Source organism: Macaca mulatta, chromosome 1 (assembly GCF_049350105.2).
Source record: "Macaca mulatta isolate MMU2019108-1 chromosome 1, T2T-MMU8v2.0, whole genome shotgun sequence".
NCBI lineage: Eukaryota > Metazoa > Chordata > Mammalia > Primates > Cercopithecidae > Macaca > Macaca mulatta.
The window spans coordinates 11481835-11507563 of NC_133406.1; the positions used below are offsets into that span (position 1 = coordinate 11481835).

At 38.7% G+C, this 25729-nt stretch overlaps 1 protein-coding gene across 7 annotated transcripts in view; it reads right to left on the reverse strand.

Moving 5' to 3' along the window:
* Positions 1–25729, reverse strand: part of RYR2 (ryanodine receptor 2) — a 794036-nt gene that overhangs the window by 223013 nt on the left and 545294 nt on the right. For all 7 annotated transcript variants that reach the window (XM_077998277.1, XM_077998259.1, XM_077998275.1 and 4 more), the window contains 8 exons: positions 20701–20909; positions 19726–20078; positions 18987–19101; positions 17200–17360; positions 15181–15340; positions 8709–8795; positions 4447–4673; positions 590–1394 (listed from right to left, as the gene is read on the reverse strand). In XM_077998277.1, coding sequence (XP_077854403.1) covers positions 590–1394; positions 4447–4673; positions 8709–8795; positions 15181–15340; positions 17200–17360; positions 18987–19101; positions 19726–20078; positions 20701–20909 — 2117 coding nt within the window. The remainder of the gene's footprint in view (positions 1–589; positions 1395–4446; positions 4674–8708; positions 8796–15180; positions 15341–17199; positions 17361–18986; positions 19102–19725; positions 20079–20700; positions 20910–25729) is intronic.

Consider the following 25729-nt stretch of genomic DNA (forward strand, 5'->3'; position numbering starts at 1 on the left):
TTGGGAGGATGAGAATGGAGGATCACTTGACACCAGCCTGGGCAACATAACGAGACCTCATTTTGACTAAAAATAAAAAAAAATTAACTGGGCATGGTGGCATGCCTACAGTCCCAGCTGCTGCAGAAGCTGAGGCGAGAGGATGGCTCGAGCCCAGGAGATCTAGGCTGCAGTTAGCTATGACTGCACCACCACCACTGCACTCCAGCCTGGGTGACTGAGACCCTGTCTCAAAACACCAAAACAAAAGCATACGAGGGGAAAGTAAAGCCTTGCTATGTGACAATGGGTGCATCTACTGGTAAACGAGCATTCTAAGGTTGGTAAGAGTGGAAATAGGGGTAGAAAGGGGTATTTGATGGCTTGTATTTCAGGTATTCCAATGTAATGAAGGTAAAACATGTATGAAACAAGAGGAGATGGCTAATGAATAAGGCGGAGAAGAACAGGAAGTTAATTTTATGAAGAACTACCATTACACAGGAATGCAAAGAAATAAACACACATCCACAGAAAGAAACAAAGGCATGTTCCAATACCTTAATGCTTAGTCATTCTGAAATTCACCCAAATCTCTTGTTCTGATTACCTGCAATTTAACTGGCTCTGGCAGTTTCATTTGGAGCAGGCCTTCCTTGGGCCGCTTGCCCGCCTTGGCTTCTTCCTCACCAGCTCCTTGCAGCTTTGCGTCATCCACACTGAGCTCTTTCTCCAGTGTATCACTCTCCTCCTCTGGAGTGGCCGCTTCTTTAAACACACTGGGCTCGATAAGCTGCAAGATGTGCTTCAAGTCCTCGTTGTGGAAGATGCCCATGATTAGCAGGGTATAGAAAAGCTTGATGAGAGGCACAAAGAGGAATTCAGTAGTCCCTCCAACTGGGTCCCGGGCATGAAGACTGCCCTCTTTAACAGCTTCCGTCAGCATCTGTATGGTCTTGGCCTTGAGGATGTCCAGTGGGAACTCTGGACTATACTGGTAACATTCATTACTAACACTTACAAAACTGGGGGAGGAAAACTGCATCCGTGGCCTGAGAGAGGTGCTGAGGCCGATCCCTGGAAGGCCATGCTTTTTGTTCTCATCGGGGAACAGGGTGATGCTCTTCGTCTCCTCCGTCATGGGGACAATGTACTCGTTGTTCATCATGAGCCTGGCAGTGGCATAGGAGCTCAGGTGGATGTCGATCAGCAGGTCATAGTAGCCAGCACGCAGCAAGCCAGGCATGTACTTGTTCTCAATGGCGTAGAGGAGCTGAGGTTCATCCACGTGGCTGCACAGGGCGTGGGCCACCCGGTGGTTCCCAAGAGCACAGACAGCTGAGTAGAGCCGCAGAGTGTGATAGTGAAATTTCAGCAACTCCTCCTGCTCTGTCAACTCCAAGATGTCAACAGATCTGTAGAAGGGAGGAGAGTGGTAGTAAGATTCGAAATGAATGATTTTTGAAAATCTGACTCAGAGGAGAAATCAGTATACATTGTAAATTTGAAGGCAAACAGTTATGGGAATAGACAGTGCAGGCTGAACATCCCTAATGTGAAATGCTTGGGACCGGAAGTGTTTGGATTTGGGACTTGATTCAGACTTTGGAATGTTTGCGTTATACTTACTGGTTGAGCATCCTGAATCTGAAAGTCTGAAATGTGAAATACTCCATTTCCTTTGAGCATTATGTTGGTGCTCAAAATGTTTCAGATTTTGGAGCATTTCGAATTTCAGATTTTGGGATTTGGGACACCCAACCTATGTCTTCTTTTAGTTTTCTTTGACATGTTTAACGGCTGCATAGTACTTTTAATCATTTCTAGATGTTTTACAGATTTTCTTCTACATAGAATTTGACACTTTTTTAGCACCTCCTTCCTCCTCCATTGTATCAAGGATCTGTTGCTGTGAGCTGAGATTGCGCCACTGCACTCCAGCCTGGGCAACAGGGCGAGACTCCACCTCAAAACAATATATAAATAAACAAACAACAAAAAAGTCTCTAGCAGAGAAATTTCTTTCATATGTCATTGTCATTCAATTGTTCATCAAATATCACTGAGTGCCTATTATGTATTAACACTGTGCACTGATGAGACAATGGTGAATAATACAGTCATGATTCCTGTCCCCAGGGAGCTTATATCCAATTGAGGGAGTAAACCACCCCCGCTGATCAAAATGGAGCAAATTAAATGATCAACTGTGACATGTGTTAAGGAGAAACAAAGTACACACTGACATAACATCTACTGCCATAGCAAACTTTAAAATATTAATGATTTGTCATGTTATTGGGGCATCAGATTCTTCTCAACCACGCTGGTTAAGACTTCCTTTTTTGGAATTTGGATTTTGAAACTCACCATATTTTTCTGCGGCTGCTAGAAAGAATGAAATTAAGGCGGGCCCCGACTCTACCAACCGGTGTGGTATAAATGACTGTGTGTCGCTCTTAGCCTCAGTTTTATTTTCCTATCCATATCTTTTCTACGGCCTGATGCCAGTGACACATTTTTATACATTCCTGTTGCATATGATTTGGAAAACTCCCTTAAGTCCTTTATGAACTTTAGTGGGAGTTTAAATTATCCATTCACATACATATACATCTATCATAGGCAATTAATATAAATTATAAACTACTGAGACAAGGTGTTATGTTGGTTTTCAATGATAGCATGCCAAAATGTTAAATTATAATGTTAAAGTTCCATGCTCAGTAGAGACACAACATTTTCCTTCACAAACAAGAATTCCTTCCCAAATGTTATATTTGTTTTGGTTGTTCAATATTTTCTTAAAAAACATCATCAGATGAAAAATTATGATAAAACTCTTCTCACAAAAAAGAATAAAATTAAAATCAAACTGAACCATCTCAAGAGTACGTTATGAAAGATATCTAATTACATTAAATATGTAAATACATATTTAACGCATAAAAATAATTAACTAGTCAGATTAATTTTTTTGTTTTTCTTTTGTTTTAAAACATCTTTGATGAGCTGTAATTTACATGCTATACAGTTTACCGACTTAAAATACATAATTTAATAGTTTTTGTATATTCATGGAGTTGTATAACGATAACCATAATTATCGTTAATTGAGTTTAGAACATTTTTATCACCCCAAAAGGAATTTAGTACCCATTAGCAGTCCTGTTCTGCTCCTAGCCCTAGGTAACCGCTAATCTACTTTCTGTTTCTAAAGATTTGTCTATCATGGACTTTCCAATTAAATAAAATCCACACTAGTAGGATTCTTTCACTTAATATGCTTTCGTGACTGGTTTCTTTCACTTAACATAATGTCTTCAAAGTTCTTGCATTTTGTAGCATGTATCAGCACTTCAATCATTTTTACTACCAAATAATATTATATAGATATATCACATTTTGTTTATTGATTCATAAGTTGGTGTACATTTGGGGTTCCTTTTTTTTTTTACTATTATTCATAATGCTTCTATGAATATTCATGTACAAGTTTTTGTGTGGACATATTTTAATTTCTCTTGGATATATATGAGTAGCAGAAATGCTAGATCACATGGTAATGCTATAATTTTATTTTTTGAGGAACTGACAAACTGTTTTCCAAAGCATAGGTTAAATTTTAAAGATATTAAAATCAAAAATGCCAAGAACATCTAAAGATATAAAAATGGACCTGGCTTCAATAATTATTTTCAGATTAAAGACTTAAAACATACAAATAAGATTGTGCATTACTTTCATAACATGTTTTTACTCAGTTTGTGACTGAACATTTCAATGGTATTTTGGGAAGGAAATCTTGGCCCAAAACTTAGAAACTTAGCTCCTTATTGATAAGAAGTACTGCTTAAATGAAATCTCTGCAATTTAATTGGCTATCACATGGAAAAACAGAAAATCATAAACAAAGCTATCTTTGAGTATTTATTATACTTCATGTTACTATTATTACTGCATATACTAGAATGCATATAAAACTGTTTCCAAGGCACTCACAGTATTTCCCCAATTTTCTTTCATTAATATCTCTTGGGATCAGTCTTTTACATCTATAAAATGAAGGGTTGAACATAGGAATCATAAGGGATTCCTATGATTCCATCTCTAATATCTCACAATTCTCTACTACAGTACTCTTCTAAGTCATAAGTTGGATTGCAGTTGCACCTGTCTGAATTTTTATTTGCTGTTGTCTGGTAAGTAACACAAGAGTGAATGAAGAAACCATCATGGGGTACCTTCAACTGCAGAATAATTTTTTTCAGTAACAAAGTGGTTGAGAAATAAACGTAAACTTGGAATACGCAGAATAATGACTCCACTGCCAAAAGAATTGAGACCTTCGTAAATTTCATTTTGTTTCTTTAGAACCACCCCCGCCCCGCACCACTACCAGAAGCCCCGGGCCGCAGGCTAATCCCAAGCGTCCCAATCAGAATGTCACGGATTCATGGGGCTGACCTGTTTTCCTCAGGGATATGAAGAGACATGAACTGCAGGGGATCCAAACACTGCACCAACCAGCCTTGGCGTTCACTTATTCGAGACACATCTACCTTCAAAAACTGGTTGGGCATTCTGCTCCACAGCACGTGTGACAGGAACTGCACGTGGAGGCGCGGGGGACACTGCGGCACGGGGTTCTTGTGCTCACTCTTGAATAATCCCGCCGAGAGAGGCATCACATTCTAGGGGATGAGGAGGCAGAAAAAGAATGAATTTAGAGCATCCCTTGGGGTTCACAAAGTAATGACTAGAATTCTGCAAAGGACAGAGACAGGGAAAGTAAGGCAGCCCTATGAGCCAAGCAAAGTCAACATAAGAAATCATAGAAATTGGGTTGAAAAGTTTCTGAAAGGACAAACCAGGAAATATATTGTGAGGAAAATACCTATACCTTCAGGGCACTCAAACAGGTTTCGGGATGTGGCTTTCCCATATACTGAACGGCACAGAGAGAAGGCCAAGCACAACCAAGCATACCCATATATCCTTTATATTTCTTTACTAGGCTGGGACCTCAGGGAGAGCCAGCAAGTCTTTAGGGACTTTCAGGGCCAAACTTCCTGAATGACAGATAGGTCACATCTCCCTGGCTCTCTCTCTCTCAATATCTGTTGTCTGTCACCCAACTCGTCCTTCAAACACTTCCTCTAGCCAGAAGTATTCCAGATAAAGCTCAACAGATAAACCTGACTACCAACCAAGAAAACAGAATATGATAGGCATTAACAAACATATTTATTTCTCCTCCACCTCCAATGTCATCGTCAGCCATCCTTAATTCCTTCCGTTGGCTGTCAAAGAAAAAGAGTTCTCTACTCTGCCAAAAGCTTCTTCATTTATCTATGATCTTGACAACACCGATGTCTGCCTCTTATGGGATTTTATCTCATATTTCTGCATTACCTTCTATCTCTCCTTCTCCTCTAGAGCCCCCTCAATTGCATGCTCTAGACTGTTTCATTCTCATACTGCTTTCCTATTGCCCTCTAACAATAGCGGGGGGAAATGTCAAGTACTGGTTTAAATACTGATGATATGTTAAAGAATAAAACTAACCAAACCCCCGCCCTCAAATAGTTTCCATTTTTCTCACTAAAAGTATGAAATAAAATCAATAAGTAATTTAGATGAATTAAATGGTATTTTAGAAGAGATGTCATAGGGCTGGGAGTTTGGGGAACAGAAAGCCAGAATGGAGGAACCAGAATGCAGGGCAGCAATTTTAAATGGGGTTGTCAGAAAGGGTGTCATTGAGAAAGTGACATTTAAAGAAAGACTGGGCTTGGCACAGTGGCTCATGCCTGTAATCCCAGCACTTTGGGAGGCCTAGGGAGGTGGATCACTTGAGGTCAGGAGTCCAAGATCAGCCTGGCCCACATAGTGAAACCCTACCTCTGCTAAAAATACAAAAATTCGCCTGTAAAAAATATTAAAATGGTGGCGTGTTCCTGTAGTCCCAGCTACTCGGGAGGCTGAGGTGGGAGAATTGCTTGAACCTGAGAGGCGGAGGTTGCGGTGAGCTGACATTGTGTCACTGCACTCCAGCCAGGGTGACAAGTGAGACTCTGTCAGAAAGAAAGAAAAGGGAAGGGGAAGCGGGGAAGGGGGAAAGGGAGGGAGGGAGGAAGGAAGGGAGGGTGGGAGGGAGGGGGAGAAGGGGAAGAAAAAAAGGAAAAGAAAAGAAAAAAGGAAAGGAAAGGAGAGGAGAGGAGAGGAGAGGAGAGGAGAGGAGAGGAGAGGAAAGGCGAGCAGTCTAGTCCAGTCTGGACTAGACTGGACAATTTGTGATAGCTATCACTCACCCAATGGAAATGTCAGTAGAAGTCAATAGATGATTGAATATATCAGTCAGGCTTCTGAGAAACTACCACTCTTTGTCCAATTTTGTTAAAAAAAATAAAGGTCATCTGAACTTGCTGCCTCCTTTCTCTCATTTCCAATCTTGAATTCACTGTCACATGGCTCCTGTCATCATTTCTTAATATAATAATTGAGACAAGGTCTCCCTCTGTTGTCCAGGTTGGAGTGCAGCAGCACAATCACGGCTCACTGCAGTCTCCACGTCTGCGCTCTCAAGTGATCCTCCCACCTCAGCCTCTGGAGGATTTAGGACTACAGGAGTGCACCACCACATCTGCCTAAAATCATTTTTTATTTTTTGTAGAGATGGGGTCTCACTATGTTGCCCAGGCTGGTTTCAAACTTCTGGGTTCAAGTGATCCTCCTGCCTCCCAAAGTGCTGGGATTACAAGCATGAGCCACTGAGACTGGCCCCTCTCCCACTGCTTTGCTGAAATTCTTCTGGCAAGTCCACCAAAGCCCTCCTCATTAACAAAAGCCAGGGATTCCTTTAGTCCGAGTTGTATTAGTCCATCTGTAGCATCTGCTGTTAGCTACTCCTGTTTAGAAAACTCCATCCTCGCTTGGCATCTACTAAGACGTCTCTTTCAGTTCTTCTCCAATATTCTCGACAGCTCTGCCCTCAGCTTATCTCATAGGTTCCTCTTTTTTAGTTGATACAACCAGGTTCTCTCCTCTGTCATCTCTTCCCACTGTCTACATCTGCTCTCAAATCTTCCATTCACACTCAAAGATGAATTACAACTGATTTCTTGATGATGAAAATTGTAATCTCCAGCATAGCTCTTTTTAGCACAATTGTGCATACATATGTGTGTATAGGTATGCATATGTATGTACATCATATATAAATTTGTGGAGCAGATACCATGTATAAAGCATTGTTCAAGATGTTTAATTATATTAACTCCATAAAAGATATACTGTGAACCCCATTTTATAGAAGCAGAAACTGAGCTCACATACTTTAAGAAAGATGTCCAAGGTCACCAAGCCAGCCTAATAAAACTACTTACTCTGTTCACTCCAGTGTGTGCCTGGACCCTCAACTTTACAATTGCAAAAGTAAGTTCAGCTTCCTTTTTTTTTTTTTTGAGACGGAGTCTCGCTCTGTCGCCCAGACTGGAATGCAGTGGTGTGATCTCAGCTCACTGCAAGCTCCGCCTCCTGGATTCACGCCATTCTCCTGCCTCAGCCTGCGGAGTAAGTGGGACTACAGGCTCCCGCCACCTCACCCGGCTAATCTTTTTGTAATTTTTTGTGGAGACGGGGTTTCACCGTGTGAGCCAGGATGGTCTTGATCTCCTGACCTCGTGATCTGCCCGCCTGGCCTCCCAAAGTGCTGGGATTACAGGCGTGAGCCACCGCGCCATCAGTCATTGATTCTCACTCTGCTTGAGATCCTGAGTCAAATTCATCTACAAATTCTGTTAGTCCAATTAATTGTTAAATCCTATTCATTTCTTCTATAAAATATTTTCACATTTATCATTTTTCATTCTGACTTCCATGGCTCTCATCACTGTCTTCCACGTAGACAGTATTAAATTATTGACTCCTCATTGCTACTGACTCTTCTCCTTCTTGCCCACCTCCACGTTAACAATAATACATTTTTCCAAAACAAGTTTCATTATGCTCAATTCCCTTCTTCAAATTTCCGATGGATTTCCCTTGTCTGTGTAATAGGTGCTAACCTTTTCACACGGCACACAAGACCTTTTCAGCTTGGTCTTGTTCTACCTTTTATCCCTCTTAATCTCCAGCCACATTCTGGAAGGCATCCTTTGTTACGGTTACACTGAATTACTTAACCTTCAGCATGTTCACGCTTACATATTTTTGCTTCTTCTCCTGCCTAGAATGACCTCTCCTAATAAATGTACCCCAAGAGCTCCTATTTTACAGTTAGTAATCAAACTAAATGCTACCTCTTCTTTGAACTTTATCTGATCCAACCCATCCAACTGAGTTGTTCTTTCATTTATATTACTGGAGTATTCCATACAAACCACTATTTTAGGTGGCATGGTTTCAGGTCTTTAAGTCCATTCATTAGCTCACCTATGAGTTCAATGATTACTGCAATGTGTGTAATTTGGCAATTTTTCATTTTCTATAGACCTTTTATTGAATAGGCCTTTTATTGGATAATATACATATGATAACTAAAGATAAACACTTTTTAATTATTATGTTACCCTTGTGACCTCAGATTTTCAAGCATGGCTATCTTTTCTTGAGAGAATGATTTATTTCATTCATATCAGTACTAATATACTGAATTCATTTCAGAATAAATGCTATGTCCTAATAGAAAATAAAACAAATATAATACTAGGAACGAGTTTTACTACCTTTATTCTTCCCAACTCAAACTGGAAAACATTGGGACTTGTAGCTTGTGCAAAAACCGCAGGAAATAATTTTGTACTCGGCTCCACCTGAAATACACAAATGAGTTTAATAATGTTAGTAATGAAAGAAGACAAGGGAAAAATAATTTCTTTATAACAACAAAGGAATACTTTACAGAAGGAACCCAGAGATTTTCCTTTCTTGCATATTGATTGATGTGCTCCTTCAATAATTAGAGTATTTCGTTACTATGTGAACACTGCTGAGGGAACATACTGTGTTTACTCTGAAGGGCTTATGGCACTGTCATTACTTAGCGGAAGTAAACATACATAATTAATTCAGTGTTTTCCATTTTCTTTTAATTTCTAATTTACTGTTTTTTAATTGACACATTGTACATACTTAATGGAATGCAATATGATGTTTTGATACGTGCATACATTGTGTCATGATCAAATCAGGGTAATTAGCATGACTATCACCTTGAACACTTTTCATTTCTTTGTGGTGAGAACATACAAAATCCTCTCTTCTAGCTATTTTGAGATATACAATACCTGAGGGTGGACCATAGTCACCCTACTGTCCAATAGGACACCAGCACTTATTCTTCCTTTCTAATGTTAACTCTATATCCGTTGGATATCCACTCCCTCTCCCCCACTTTCCCCTACCCTTCCCCAGTATCTGATAATCACTATTCTATTCGCTACTTCCATGAGATTAACTTTTTTTGATTCTACATATGAGTGGGCAATGCAGTATTTTTCTATGTCTGGCTTATTTCACTTAACACAATATCCTCCAGGTTCACCCATATTGGAGTGAATGACAGGTTCTCATTATTTTTTATTATCAAATAGCATTCCATTGTGTATATATAGCACATTTTCTTCACTTACTCATCCACTGATGGGCACTTAGGCTGATTCCCTATCTCAGCTATTGTGAATAGTGCTGTGATAATTATAGGAGTACAGATATCCCTTCCACACACCGATTTCATTTCCTTGGGATATATACCCAGTATGGGGAATTCTGGATCATATGGTAGTTCTGTTTTTAATTTTTTGAGGAACCTCCATACTGTTTTTCATAATGGCTATATTCATTTACATTCCCACAAACAGTATATGGGTTTCTCTCTTCCTCAGCATTCTTGCCAACGCTTATTATCTTTTGTCTTTTTGATAATAGCCATTTTAACTGGAATAAGGTAATCTTGTGGTTTTGATTTGCACTTTGCTGATGATTAGTGATGTTGAACATGTTTTCATATGCCTGTTGGCCATTTGTATGTCTTCTTTTGAGAAATGTTTACTAAGGTCTTTTGCCCCCTTTTAAATCAGATTGTTTTTACTATTGTTGTTTGTGTTCCTTATATATTCTGGATATTGATCCCTTATCAGACGCATACTTTGCAAATATTTTGTACCATTCTGTAGGTTGTCTTTTCACTCTGTTAATTGTTTCCTTGGCTGTGCAGAGGATTTTTAGTTTGATATAATCCCACTTGTCTATTTTTGCTTTTGTTGCCTGTGCTTTTGAGGTCTTGTCCAAAAAATTCTTACCCAGTCCAATGTCATGAAGTGTTTCCTCCATGTTTTCTTCCAGTAGTTTCATAGTTTCAGGTCTTACATTAAGTCTTTAATCCACTTTGAGTTGATTTTTGTATATGGTGAAAAACAGGGGTCCAGTTTCATTCTGCATGTGGATGTTCAAATTTCCAAGTACCATTTATTAAAGAAACTGTCCTTTTCCCAATGTATATTCTTGGAACCTTTGTTGAAAATTAGATGGATAGATGGGTTTGTTTCTGGGCTCTCGGTTCTGTTTTATTGGTCTATATGTCTGTTTTGGTTACTATAGCTTTGTAGTATAGTTTCAAGTCATGTAGTGTTTTGGTTACTATGGCTTTGTATATTTTCAACTCAGGTAGTATGATGTTTCCAGCTTTATTCTTTTTGCTCAAGATTGCTTTGACTACTTGGGGTCTTTTGTGATTTCATAAGAAATTTAGAATTATTTTTTCTATTTCTATAATAGAATAATAATGTCATTGGTATTCTGATAGTGACTTTACTGAATCTGTAAATTACTTTTTGTACTATGGACATTTTAATAATATTAATTCTTCCAATCCATCCAATCCAACAGCATGAGATATCTTTCCATTTATTTCTGTACTCTTAAATGTATTTCACAAATGTTTTACAGATTTCAGTGTAGAGTTCTTACATCTCCTTTGTTAAACGTGTTCCTAGATAACTGATTTTTTTGTTTTTGTTTTTGTTTTTTGAGATGGAGTCTCGCTCTGTCACCCAGGCTGGAGCTCATCTCACCGCAGCCTCTGACTCCCAGGTTCAAGTGATTCTTCTGCCTCAGCCTCCCCAGTAGCTGGGATTACAGGTGCCTGCCACCATGCCCAGCTAATTTTTTGTATTTTTAGTAGAGACGGGGTTTCACCATTTTGGCCAGGCTGGTCTAGAACTCCTGACCTCAGATGATCCACCCACCTCGGCCTCCCAAAATGCTGGGATTACAGGCGTGAGTCACTGCACCCAGCCGATAACTGATTTTTAAAGCTATTGTAAATGAGATTGTATCTTGATTTTTTTTCTCAGAGCATTCACTACTACTGTAAAGAAATACTGATTTTTGTATGCTGATTTTGCATCCTGCAAATTTACTGAATGTATTAGTTTTAACAGTTTTTTAGTAAACTTTTAAAGCTATTTTTATATATAAGATCATGTCATTTACACACTGAGACAATTTGATGACTTTTTTTTCCAATCTGGATGCCTTTTATTTCTCTTTCTTGCTGAATTCTCCAACTAGGACTTCTAGTAATATGTTGAACAGAAGTGGTGAAAGTGGGCATCTTTGTCTTGTTCCAGACCCTAGAAAAAAAGCTTTCAACTTTTCCCCCATTTAGTCCTAGGCTTTTCTTTGATGGATACTTTTCATTACTGATACAATTTCTTCACTCACTATTAATCTGCTCAGATTTTCTATTTCTTTGTAAGTTAGTCTTGGTAGGTTGTATACATCTAGGAATTTATCCATTTCTTCTGGGTTATCCAATTTGTTAGCATATGATTTTTCATAATATTTTCTCATTACCCTTCATATTTCTGTGGTACAGGTTGTAACGTCTTCTTTTCAATGCTGATTTTATTTATTTGAGTCATCTCTTTCTTTCTTCGTCTAAAGGTTTATTGATTTTGTCTTTTCAAAAAACCAACTCTTCGTATCATTGATCTTTTGTATTGTTTAGTCTGTTTCATTATTGTTCCAATTTTTATTATTTATTTACTTCTATTAATTTGAGGTTTAGTTTGTTCTTGTATTTGTGGTTTTTGGAGGTGCAATATTAGGTGGTTTATTTTTTACTTTTTAAATGTAGGCATTTAATACTGTAAACTTCCCTCTTAGAACTGCTTCTGCTGTATCCCATAACTTTCGGTATGTTGTGTTTCCATTTTTGTTTGTCTCAAGAAAATTTTAAATTTCTTTTTTAATTTCTTCATTTGCCCACTGGTTATTCAGGGGCATGTTGTTTAATGTCTATGTATTTGTAAAGTTTCCTCAGTTCCTCTCATTATTTATTTCTAGTTTTACACTACTGTGATCAGAAAACATATACAATATCATCTTAAATTTTTAAAGATTTGTTTTGTGGCCTAACATATGATCTATTCTGGAGAAAATCCCATGAGCAGTTGAGAATAATGTGTATTCTTCAGCTATACAACTGTTGCCTAGAATGTTCTGTAAATGTCTAGTATGTCCCCTTGGTCTAGAGTGCAGTTTAAATCTGCTGCTTCCCTGCTGAATTTCTGTCTGGATCATCTGCTGCTGCTGAAATTGGGGTGTTGAACTCCCCTACTATTATTGTGTTGAAGCCTCTCTCTCCCTTTAGATAAAACATACTTCATATATTTTGATGCTCCAGTGTTGAATGCATATAAATTCACAATTGTTATATCCTCTTAATTGATCCTTTGTTTTTATTAAATAATGACCTTCTTTGTCTCTTTTTTACTTTTTTTGAATTAAGTCTATTTTATCTAATGTAAGTGTGGCTACTTCTGCTCACTCTCGGTTTCCATTTGCATTGAATATCTTTTTCCATCCCTTCACTTTAGGGCTATGTCTGTCCTTACAGGTGAAGTGAATCTCTCGTGGGCAGCATAGAGCTGAGTCTTGCTTTTTATCCATGCAGCCACTCTATATATTCTAATCAGGCAATTTAATCCATTCACATTCAAGGTTATTACTGATAGGTAAGGAATTATTCCTGACATTTTGTTCATGTTTTCTAGATCCTTCGTTTCTTTCTTTCTCTCCTGCTTACCTTTGTGGTTTGGTAGCTTTTTGTGGTGCTATGCTTTGATATCTTTCCCTTTCTCATTAGTGTGACTGCTGCAATTTTTTCTTTGTGGTTACTATGAAACTAAGATAAACAATATTGTAATTATAATAGACTATCTTAAGCTGGTAACTTCGGTCACATAAAAACACTCTGGACTGGCTGGGCACAGTGGCTCATGCCCGTAATCCCAGCACTTTGGGAGGCCAAGGTGGGCAGATCACGAGGTCGGGAGATCGAGACCATCCTGGCCAACATCATGAAACCCCATCTCTACTAAAAATACAAAAATTACCTGGGTGTGGTGGTGCATGTCTGTAATCCCAGCTATTTGGGAGGCTGAGGCATGAGAATTGCTTGAACCCAGGAGGCAGAGGTTGCAGTGAGCTGAGATCGCGCATTGCACTCCAGCTGGGTGACAGAGCAAGACTCTGTCTCAAAAAAAAAAAAAAATACTCTGGACTTTTACCCTCCCCTCACAACTTATATTTCTGTTGACTTAATTTACATCTCTCTATATTGTGTGTTCCCTAACAACCACTTGTAGCTGCAGTTACTTTTGACAATTTTGACTTTTAACCTTCATACTAGGGTACTAGAGGTTTGAAAGATTTGGCATAGCACCGTTTCAGTACTGCAGTATTCTGAGTGTGATTTAAAATTTACCTCTACGAATGGGTTTTATATTTGTACATGTTTTCATGTTAGTAATTACCATCCTTTTGCCTCCAGCTATAACACTGCCTTAGGCATTTCTTCTAAGGCAGGTCCAGAGGTGGTGAATTCATTCCGCTTTTGCTTATCTGTGGAGTACTCTATTTTTCTTCATTTCTGAAAGATAGCTTTGCTAGACATAGTATTCTTGGCAGGCAGTTGTTCTTTCAGCACATTGAATATACCATCTCATTTCCCTAGCCTTCAAGGTTTCTGCTGAGAAACTTGCTGATAGTCAAATGGAAATCCAAGTATATACGACTTGGTGCTATTCTCTCACTGCTCTTAGAATTCTCTCTTTTTCTTTGATATTTGACAGTTTGCTTATAATGTGCCTTGGAAAGGACCTTTCTGGGTTGATTCTCTTGGGATCCTTTGAGCTTTCTGGATCTGGATGTTCATATCTTTCCAAAGACGTGGAAAGTTATTAGTCATTATTTTGTTAAATGTTTTCTGTGCCTTTCTCCGTTGCTCAGTGGCATCCCATAAGTTCTGCAGGCTTTCTTCCTTCTTTCTTACTTCTTTTTCTCCCTCTGGATGGGTTATTTCAAAAGACCTGTCTTTGAGTTCACAAAATCTTTTTTATGCTTGATCTAGTCTGTTGCTGAAACCCTCAGTTGTGTATTTTATTTCATTTATTGAATTCTTGAGTTACAAGATTTCTGTTTAGTTCTTTTCTACTATATGCATTTCTTTGTTAAATTTCTCATTCAGATCATGAATTGGTTTCCTGATCTTGTTGAAGTATCTGCATTTTATTGTATCTCACTGAGTTCTCTTACAATCATTATTTTGAATTTCTTTTCAGGCATTTTGTAAATTTATTTTGGCGTCGGGCATCTGTTACTAGAGAATTATTGTGTTCCTTTGAAGGAGTCGTGTTTTCTTCCATTCACATGTTTTTCATGTTCCTTTGATATCTGCTCATCTGGTAAAACAGTAGCCTCTTCCAATTTTATGAAGTAGCTTTTGTAGGAAAATAGTTTTTCCTGTAGATGGGTTCTAGGGTATCGGTTGGGTAGAATACACTGGTTTTGGTTCTGGGTGGATGCAGTAATGTAGTATCTGTGCAGATTTTTCAGATGTAATTTATGTCAGCAGCATCGGCAAGTACCTCAGTGGCCTAGCTACAGGCATTTGTGGTGATTGTGCAGCTTTGTTGGGGTAAGGCCACCAAGGTGGTTCTCAGGTCACAGGAGTGCAGTGGCTGGGACAGCTATGGGGAGGGCTTGCTGGGGGCAGGTCTGCTTGGCTGGCTTTCAAACCAGGGGCACATGTACATGTGTCTATTTTACTTTTTGATCTTACAAACTGTGTTTCCTTTAATGGGGAAAAAAGTCTTCCTCCCTAGAAGCCTGATATCATCACTGACCACGTACCTGATAGTATGTGCTCAGTTCCTTGCCATTGGCAATGAACGTGAGCAGCCCGCTGGCAGCATCCACCACACAGCCGATCTCCAGTCCATTATTGTTGCGTCCTTGCCCGGGGCTCATGCTCTCACCCGCACATACCATATAGCAGTTGCTGCGTTTGATGCTGAATTTCAAAAGAACATTTTTATCTTTGTACAACCACAGATAAAAGAGAAAGCAGGTATATCTTGCAAACTAACTAAATTATGCTGCGCAAGCAACAAGCTCATGCTGTAATGGGAGAGGTGCACAATGGGCCCGATTCTGTGATTTTGAGCAAAACTCCATTGACTGCAGTGGACGTTCTGAATCAGGTCTTATACATCTCTACATTTCACACCTAATGAAGACAGGTCAACAAGTTGGAACCAAGTAAGAACTGACCTGCACCTTCTCTCCAAAAACTCAAACCAAACTAGACCTTTTTTCTGGGTTCAAAAAAGTTTAACTATTTAAAAATCATCCATATTTGTAATTTTCATCTCATGGATTTTTTTTTTTTAGTTTTTTTTTTAGTTGGTTTTTTTTTTTTTTTTTTTTTTTTACAACTTGTTCTGAAATGGGAAGCATTTGTTTCCAAACACTGTCAAAGTCCTCAGGCAAATTCCACATAAGCCTTCAGTGATTTGATATATTTAAAATTTGGCTAAAATTTTGCCCCTTTCTGGACAATTCCCAGTGATCTGAGAGACAGACTTATCTAGAATATGCAAACAAACAAACAAACAAACAAAACTCAGTGATGTTAACCACAAATGCCACCTGATTTTCACCTTCCCTAAAACTTTTACTAGAGATGGTAACAGAGTTGAGTATTTGAGCCTTATCAGCATTCTCTTTCTCTGCCACTATACAGTAAACATATTAACAAAACTAGCAAAAAAGGCTAAAGGCAGGCAAGCAGAAGGAAAAGAACAAAAAGGCTGGGACAAATCAGTTTTTGAGTAATCAAATGTAGGCTGCATTTCTTCACACTATGTACGTAAAATCCAGTGACCCTTCCCTATCTTCCATTTCCTCCAACAAAATCATCTTTCAGTTATCCCATCCCTATATTGAGTTCGTTAGTTATACTGCTGCCATCCCTGCAAATTAAGTGTGGCCCCCAAAGAATATTCCTGGAGACACGTGGTTTTTTTGTCCCATACTTATGTAAAGAGCTCTTCATTAGAGATTTTGGCTGGGCCCCCATTGCAAATGCTAGGTCCATTATGCTTCATATGTTACAACCCGAGGGCAGGAAAGTGAGTTTCCCAAAAAATGATGGTGCAAGTATAGAAGAAAAGCAACGTTATAAAGGACTCTTTCTGAGACCTGTCACAGCAGATCAGAGAGGATGCATGGGCACAAAAAGTAGAAGCCAATGGTCAGATCTTCTCTTGTCTTATTCTGCAAGGAAGATAGCCTTCTTCACTTTTTTGAAGGTTTGGTTTGAGTTTGGTTTGTTTTACAAATGAAAAAAAGATGGCACAGAAAGTGTAACTGACTTACCCAAAGCCACACAGCGAGTCAATGGCAAAGCTGAGGAAAGAACCCACTTCTCCTCAGTCTGAGTTCAAATGCGTCCACCTGGTCTAAACTACCAGCCCACATTGTCTTCACAGTTTTCTCCCCACCACGTAGCCAGTTCCCAAAATATAGATCAAGTCATTGGTTAAAAGCCTCACATTCACCCATCTCTCATCTCTAAAACAAAGGCTAAGTATTGGTAACCCAAGCTGTCAGTCATGTTACCTGAAGGAATATATGATCATTACCCCAAAAGACTGCACTGGTCTTACTGTACAATGCTTGCACGTTTAATACATTTAGATTCCTTACTGGTTTGTATGAGTAACAAAAACGACATTGACATTAATGGCTTGATTATATTGTTCCTACAAATAGAAATACCTTGGTCACAAAATACAAGGAAAAGGAACAGCTAGGTTCAGCAATATGTTTTTCACATGTCATTCTTGTAAAAAATTGAGGAACACCGACCTTTCATGCACTTTTCCTTTTTCATCTCCTAGAGTAACTGTTACTGTGCGAACTCTGTCCAAGTCAAAGCCTGTGTCATACTGATGGAAATCCGATGTAATCCAGCCCACCCAGACATTAGCAGGTTCTTGTCCAGGGAAGATTCTCACTGAGTAATAGTACTGTGAAGATAGCAAAACCAAATATTGGCAAAATAAAACTAAACAAAACAAAACTTGGATTTGCAATCCTAACTATGTCTAACTCTGTGATTGACTTAAGAATTCACTTCTTGGTTTAAAACCATTGGGTGAATGAAAATACTGAAGGCACAAAGGACTAACACTACAAACTAAGAGATGTCTTTTATCAAAGATCCTGAATTAAATCAGAAATAACAGGAAAGAGAGAAAAGACATGATCTGAGCAAACGTGCTAAATGATTTAAGTCTTTTTATGCTGGTGAGCATGTGTGTGTGTGTGCTACATGTGTGTAATATATACACATACATATATACATGTACATATATATACAGTATATGTAATAAAATAATGAATCCATTAAGCATAGGGAAGCTTCAAATTCTTCAAGCTTATACATGTATACAAATCTATGCTCACTTTTTTTTTTTTTTTTTTTGAGATAGACTCTCACTCCGTCACCCAGGCTGGGGTGTAGTGGTGTGATCTCAGCTCACGGAAGCCTCTGCCTCCCGGGTGCAAGAGAGTCTCCTGCCTCAGTCTCCCAAGTAGCCGGGACTACAGGTGTGCACAACCACACCCAGTTAATCTTTATATTTTAAGTAAAGTCAGGGTTTCACCATGTTAGCCAGGCTGTTCTCGAACTCCTCACCTCAGGTGATCCACCTGCCTTGGCCTCCCAAAGTGCTGGGATTACAGGCATGAGTCAGTGCACCTGGCCAATGTTTGGGTTTTTATACTTGTCACCCACCTTTTTGCACATTCTTGGCCTTTCCTTTCTCTGACATATAACATTTTGACACTTTAAATTCACTGGTTTTTTTTTTGAGACGGAGTCTCACTCTGTCGCCCAGGCTGCAGTGCAGCGACACCGTGTCGGCTCACTGCAACCTCCATCTCCTGGGATCAAGCAATTCTCCTGCCTCAGCCTCCCTAGTAGCTGGGATTACAGGTGCCCACCACCACACTCCCCTAATTTTTATATTTTTAATAGAGACAGGGTTTCACCATGCTGGCCAGGCTGGTCTCGAACGCCTGACCTCAGGTGATCCATCCACCTCAGCCTCCCAAAGTACTGGGATTACAGGCTTGAGCCACTGTGCCCAGCCTAAACTCATTTTGAAATAGTTCAGAACATGTGAACATCAAACTAAAATATGGGAGCACTCTACAATGAACACAACTAAATATTTTTTCAATGTAGCATTTTAGGAGAAGCAGCCTTGAGAATTTAAAATGGAAGAGTGCAAAAGCTTGACCTCTCACAAATTATGATAATTGATCTTCCTTTAGACAATTCAGTAAGATGAAGAAAGTAGTTGAAAAATTCAAGGGCAACTTAAAATTTTGTCAAGAAACAGAATAGCAAAATTAAGATTATGCATGCCATTAAAAATATTTTTCCTAAAATAGCTCTTTTATTGCATAATATCTATCATAATACATAAACTTTTTTCAAACTTTCAGTCCCCAAAATATATCCCAAAATAGAAACAGACATTTAAAAAATAATATTACTAAGTATGATGAATCAGTATGTGTTATTTGAGATGTAAAGCATAATGAGTGACAAATAGAAATAAATGACAAAAGCTGCAACCTCATACCGTGGACGTTTGCATCAAGAAATCATAATCATCCCGATCATCAGCAAGGACATCTTCGGTGAGTCTTGCAGAATGGCTCGTGCTGTAATCTGGCTTTGTTCTTCTAAGCAAAAATCTGAAATATTTTAGAGGACTAACAATAAGCAACATTAAAATGTTCTGTCTACTTCAAATATGAGCATAGAATCAATTGAGTTGCCTTAAACCTGGGCGATTTTGCTCCCTGGGGGACATCTGGGAATATCTGGAGATATATGTTTTCGGTTCTCACAGTGTGGGGGATGGAGTGCTACTGGCATCTAGTGGGTGGAGGTCAGGATGCTGCTCAGCATCCTTCAGTGCCCAAGGTGTTTCCTCAACAAAGAATTGTCTGGCCTAAACTGTCGATAGTGCTGAGACTGAGAAAATCTGATTTAGTATAAGAAAGGATGTTAAAATAACTTGCCGCCTTTATCATAAAAAAATACTATTTGGAGAAAATACTCTGCAAGTTTCAGGCAAGAATGTAAACATAGACATCTTAAAAAATAACTATTGAGATAGATAGCATCTACGCTAACAAATTAGATGACTAACAGGTTGCTTAATTTTTCCTTATAGAATCCTTTGCACAAAGAGGAGGGGGAGGGGGAGGAGGAGGAGGGGGAGGAAAAACCTTACACTAGGAGACCCTTTACTCTGGACTGTAACCCTCCTCACTTAACTACAAACTTAAAATCACAGTGTATAAAATAGTAACCTTTGTTTCAGACGAGAGGGCTTTTCCTGGGCATAATCTTTGTGGTTATTAAACTCTGGCTTGGTAGCTTCTTTGTCTTTGTCAACACGATCGGGCACTAGATGGCCATGAGCTGTCTTCATCAGAACCTCAAAGTCAGAATCAGCATCATAATCTTCCAAATCATTCTTGGGCCCAAAAAGGCCAGCCCCAGGGAGCCCTCCAGCCACAGTCTTGGAGAAGACCTCCGCGCACTCGATCGGCATGCTCAGGCGATAGAACATGATATCAGTGTGGCTGTTCTGAGAACCAAAAGACTTCTGAGTGACCTTTAAACATGGGGAACTGTCTATGGTGCCGTCTATTCTGGTCACCTAGCAAATGAAGAAGCAATAGGTCATATTCCAATCACCGTTGTCGATTTCCTGATTCTAAAGATGCCTAAGGCACATCACGTTTTCAGAATCCCAAATCAGTCCACGCATGGCATCATTTTGTAAGAGATAATTAAACAGATTACTGTGCTATGGATATAGTCATAGAGTTCTGCTTCTGTCTCTAAAGACGGTTTCGGAAATTTATCTTATAATTCTATATATTCAGATTCGGCCTGACATTGCCCACACATAAAAAGGAAAGTATTTTTCCTCATTCTAATAAGCTTCTTGTAACGTAGCTTATTAGAATGGATGTGGCTCCCTTTGCCTTGATCTTTCTTCTAACTAAAGACCTTGATGCGTACAAACCCCACACACAGTCTGAGCTACAGACTTCTTCACACATAGCTCAAGGGAAAAAAAAGAATTGAAAGCAAAAATTTAAGTTTCCCATCCACTGACAGCTGGTATAAAGTGCCATCTTTGCTTAGATTCCACTTCTGTGTAAGGTCATCATTTTAAGTAAGTCACAATAATTGTCTAAGCAGAAGTTCCTATGTATAAAGATATTCTTTTCCTGCTTTTTAGAAATGACCTGATTTTGAAAGAAAAAGCAAACCTCTATATGTTCATGGTTTGATGGAACTTGGAGAAACTGAGGAAGCCTCTTGCTCAGCCACATAGTAATATCCCTGTTTGTATTAACGGCAAATGGTTCATAGCCCTCTTGTAAGCCACAGATGGTGAAGTATTTCAAGGTGCTGACATCCTTTCCAAAGTTCATCCTGCCCACTTGAGCCACTCCAAGGCTACACACAGGTATGAATCCTGGGAAGAAAAAAAAATTAAAAGCTTTAGTACCATTACTATATGATCCTGTTAGTATGGAATTATCACACATACTGTTCCAGGACTGAACTTTGAGAGAGCTGTCACCCTAGGGTGAAAAAAGTAGTGTAATAAAGGGAACAATGACATTAAATATTACCTGTAAGGGTGAGAAAACCAGGATTTGATCTTGACATTATAATTTACTAGCTGTGGGCCCTAGATAAATCCCTTCTCTCATCTCAGACTTCATTCTGTAAGACAAAGTAACTGCTCTGCAGCCCCTGGTCCTCCGGGGATTCTAGAGATCCCTGCCCTGCAGTCTCCTTGCTGAGCAGTGCATGCACTCTCTCATACAGGGAAAGTGAGAAGAAACTAAGTACCAGGGATGTGGTTCATTGGCCTTGCTCTTCCTTCTGGCTAAAGAGCTTGATACGTACTAACACCAGACACAGTCTGAGCTATAGATTTCTTCATACATAGCTCAAGAAAAAAAAAAATTGGAGGAAAAAATTTTAAAGTTTTCCATCTACTGATAGTTGCTTTTGATCTTTGAAGAAAATTTTGGCTTTTTTTTTTCTGGAATAAACTGGATCTAAGCATGGGGGAAAAATACATGTTTAATGTATGAAGCATGTATTTATGCATGAGATATATTTATAATGCATAAATTATATATATAATCTTTTATTTAGATGTAATAGCAATGAGCAATAGAGCAAAAACCAATAAAATATTTCTTTTTTTAAATTATGCTTTATGTTCTAGGGTACATGTGCACAATGTGCAGGTTACATACGTATACATGTGCCATGTTGGTGTGCTGCACCCATTAACTACTCATTTACATTAGGTATATCTCCTAATGCTATCCTTCACCCCTCCCCCACCCCACAACCGGCCCCAGTGTGTGATGTTCCCCTTACTATGTCCAAGTGATCTCATTGTTCAATTCCCACCTATGAGTGAGAACGTGCGGTGTTTGGTTTTCTGTCCTTGCGATAGTTTGCTGAGAATGATGGTTTCCAGCTGCATCCATGTCTCTACAAAGGACACGAACTCATCCTTTTCTATGGCTGCATAGTATTCCATGGTGTATATGTGCCACATTTTCTTAATTCAATATGTCACTGATGGACATCTGGGTTGGTTCCAAGTCTTTGCTATTGTGAATAGTGCTGCAATAAACATACGTGTGCATGTGTCTTTACAGCAGCATGATTTATAATCTGTTGGGTATATACTCAGTAATGGGATGGCTGGGTCAAATGGTATTTCTAGTCTAGATCCTTGAGGATTCACCACACCGTCTTCCACAATGGTTGAACTAGTTTACAGTCCCACCAACAGTGTAAAAATGTTCCTATTTCTCCACATCCTCTCCAGCACCTGTTGTTTCCTGACTTTTTAATGATCGGCCATTCTAACTGGTGTGAGATGGTACCTCATTGTGGTTTTGATTTGCATTTCTCTGATGGCCAGTGATGATGAGCATTTTTTCATGTGTCTGTTGGCTGTATGAATGTCTTCTTTTGAGAAGTGTCTATTCATATCCTTTGCCCACTTTTTGATGGGGTTTTTTCTTGTAAATTTGTTTGAGTTCTTTGTAGGTTCTGGATATTAGCCCTTTATCAGATGAGTAGATTGCAAAAAATTTCTCCCATTCTGTAGGTTGCCTGTTCACTCTGATGGTAGTTTCTTTTGCTGTGCAGAAGCTCTTTAGTGTAATTAGATCCCATTTGTCAATTTTGACTTTGTTGCCATTGCTTTTGGTGTTTTAGACATGAAGTCCTTGCCCATGCCTATGTCCTGAATGGTATTGCCTAGGTTTTCTTCTCGGGTTTTTATGGTTTTAGGTCTAACATTTAAGTCTCTAATCCATCTTGAATTAATTTTTGTATAAAGTGTAAGGAAGGGATTCAGTTTCAGCTTTCTACTTATGGCTAGCCAGTTTTCCCAGCACCATTTATTAAACAGGGAATCCCTTCCCCGTTTCTTGTTTTTGTCAGGTTTGTCCAAGATCAGATGGTTGTAGATGTGTGGTATTATTTCATAAGCTCTTCTCATGTGTGTCAGAGTTAGCAAATCTTTCCTCTATTGAACAAAAAGGGGAAACTATACTAACTTTGTTAATTGTTTTTTTGAGCTCTTTGGAATTGATTGGCAACACAATCAGTTAGAAAGGAGATGAGATTTTTTTTCACAAAAGGATGAGATGATATTCATCAGGGGTGGGTGTTTACTTTTTTATTTTATTTTATTTTATTTTGAGACAGAGTCTCACTCTGTCACCCAGGATGGAGTACAGTGCCATGATCTTGGCTCACTGCAACTTCTGTCTCCCAAGTTCAAGTGATTCTCCAGCCACAGCATCCCAAGTAGCTGAGACTACAGGTGCGTGCCACTGTGTCTGGCTAATTTTTGTATTTTTAGTAGAGACGGGGTTTCACCATGTTGGCCAGGCTGGTCTCGAACTCCTGACCTCAGGTGATTTGCCTGCTTCGGCCTTCCAAAGTGCTGGGATTACAGGTGTGGGCCATTGTGCCTGGCCTTCACTTCTTTCTATAATGTTTTACATGAATGTTCAAGTAGGCAGCACACTAAAAACGTCAGTGTTGGAATGCAGACAAATAGATCCTCTAATTTGTAGAGCATAAAAGCAATGGATCCTAAGAATAAGCCAACAATTTTGACAAGAATTGTAGTTAGCTCTGTCATTATGATTTACACACTTTTCTCTTATTGAAGTTAGTGGCAGTGCAAGCAATATATAGCCCCCAAAATAGCATAAGATGATAAAAATTACATCCAATAATTCATAATGATTTCACCAGTTTGTATGCATCAACATATAGTCAGATGAATAGCTGTATAACAGTGCCACCAACCAGGAAAAAAGAACATATCCAGCTGTGTTCGAGGAAGGGTAAATGATGAGTTCCTAGTTAAAACTAAAAAAAATTGCAGCTGTATCTGCAGCTGTGACAGCTCTTAAAGCTACATTCAAGGAAAGTTGTTTTAAATGAGTGTCCCCAAAGAAATCAAAGAAAAAGCACGGTGTAAATACAATAGGTCTCAGACAGCTTGAACTGCATTAGCAGAAATTAGTAAATCTAGCACCCATTTAACATAAACTAGGAGATACCAAGATAGAAACATCTCCTCAAATGGTAAACATCTATTTCTTTCTGATCACTTTATTTGTAGAAGGAGTTCCTAGCCTACATGGAAAGTTACTGGAGAGCTGTAAATATCTGTATAGTTGACCTTCAGGTATTTGTTTCACTAATACCTAAACTTTTCTGCATATCTGAAATACTTTCATTTAAAATACTCAGTCTAGTACTATGCACAAATATTTATGTCCTAAACTGTTCCCCATAGCTATGTTTATAATTCTAGAATACTGTTTCGATAATAAATATACTTTTTTTCATGAGATGAACATTACTCAGCCTCTGAAATTTTGGTTTTGAAAGGCCCATTAATGCATAGGAAAATACTCCAAGTAATTATTATGTAAAGAAAGAAAGATAACATATGGTTTATTTTTAGATAGGAAAACATCAGTACGGTTTTTATTTAAAAGCTTCAGAATAGTGGAATTTTGGGTACTTTTGTTCTCTATGGCTCCCAATTTAACAAATTTTCTTATATATATATATATATTTTATTATGAAAACAAGTAATAGCTTTCATTTAAAAAATTTTGTTTAATAAAATGGGACAAACCCACATCTTTCCCATAAAGAAATTTGTAAGAGTGATGTGGACATAAAATGGCCCAAACAACGTATTGTTTGAGTCCTAACACTCAATGTTGGTAGGTGGTGAATTCACTAACAGAAATCCTCCTAATCAACTTAAACTAGTACAAGATTTATGTAGAGCAAGTTGGTAATATGTGTTAAGAAGCTTTCAACCATTTATTTACTTATTCAATAATTACTTACTAAGCAACTACCATGTGTCAGAAAGTAGGAGTAAAAGATGACTCACACAGATCCAGGGTAAAACATGCTCATGGTCTAATGACATAGAAAGAAAAGAAGAAGTTATACTGGCTGGGCGTGGTGACACCTGTAATCCCAGCACTTTGGGAGGCTGAGGCAGGTGGATCACTTGAGGTCAGAAGTTCAACACCAGCCTGACCAACATGGTGAAACCCTTCTCCACTAAAAATATAAAAATTAGCCGGGCGGAGTGGTGGGTGTCTATAGTCCCAGTTACTTGGGAGGCTGAGGCAGGAGAATTGCTTGAACCTGGGAGGTGGAGGTTGCAGTAAGCCTATATTGTGTCACCGCACACCAGCCTGGGTGACAGAGCAAGACTCCATCTCAAAAAAAAAAAAAAAAAAAAAGTTGTTATACTGAAATAGCGTACCATCCATCTAAGCAGACAGGGTTCTAGGAGCAAAGGAAGCGTGGAGAGATGGGAGTCAGGAAGGTTTTGTAGGAGAGTTAACATCTAAGAAGATGGCAGACGGATATTACCATGAAGTGACTAAAAACACAGAGTTCTAAGTCCAATAAACCAGGATTCATGTCTTAGCCCCACCACTTGTTAGCTATTTGACCTCTGGCAAGTTACTTAAATTCTCTAAGCTTTACTCCTATCTTCTGTAACACCTGCCCCTTAGGGTTATAGTTTTAAAATTAGATCTTATGTGTATAATGCTTAGCATGGATGCTCAGTGAACTAAATTTTAAATGGAAAAAAAAAAGGTAAAAAGAGAAAATAATTCCTGAGAAGAGAATGATTAACCATGATAAATATACAGGATTAAATGTGTGCAGCCATTAAAAATCATCTTTAGGGCT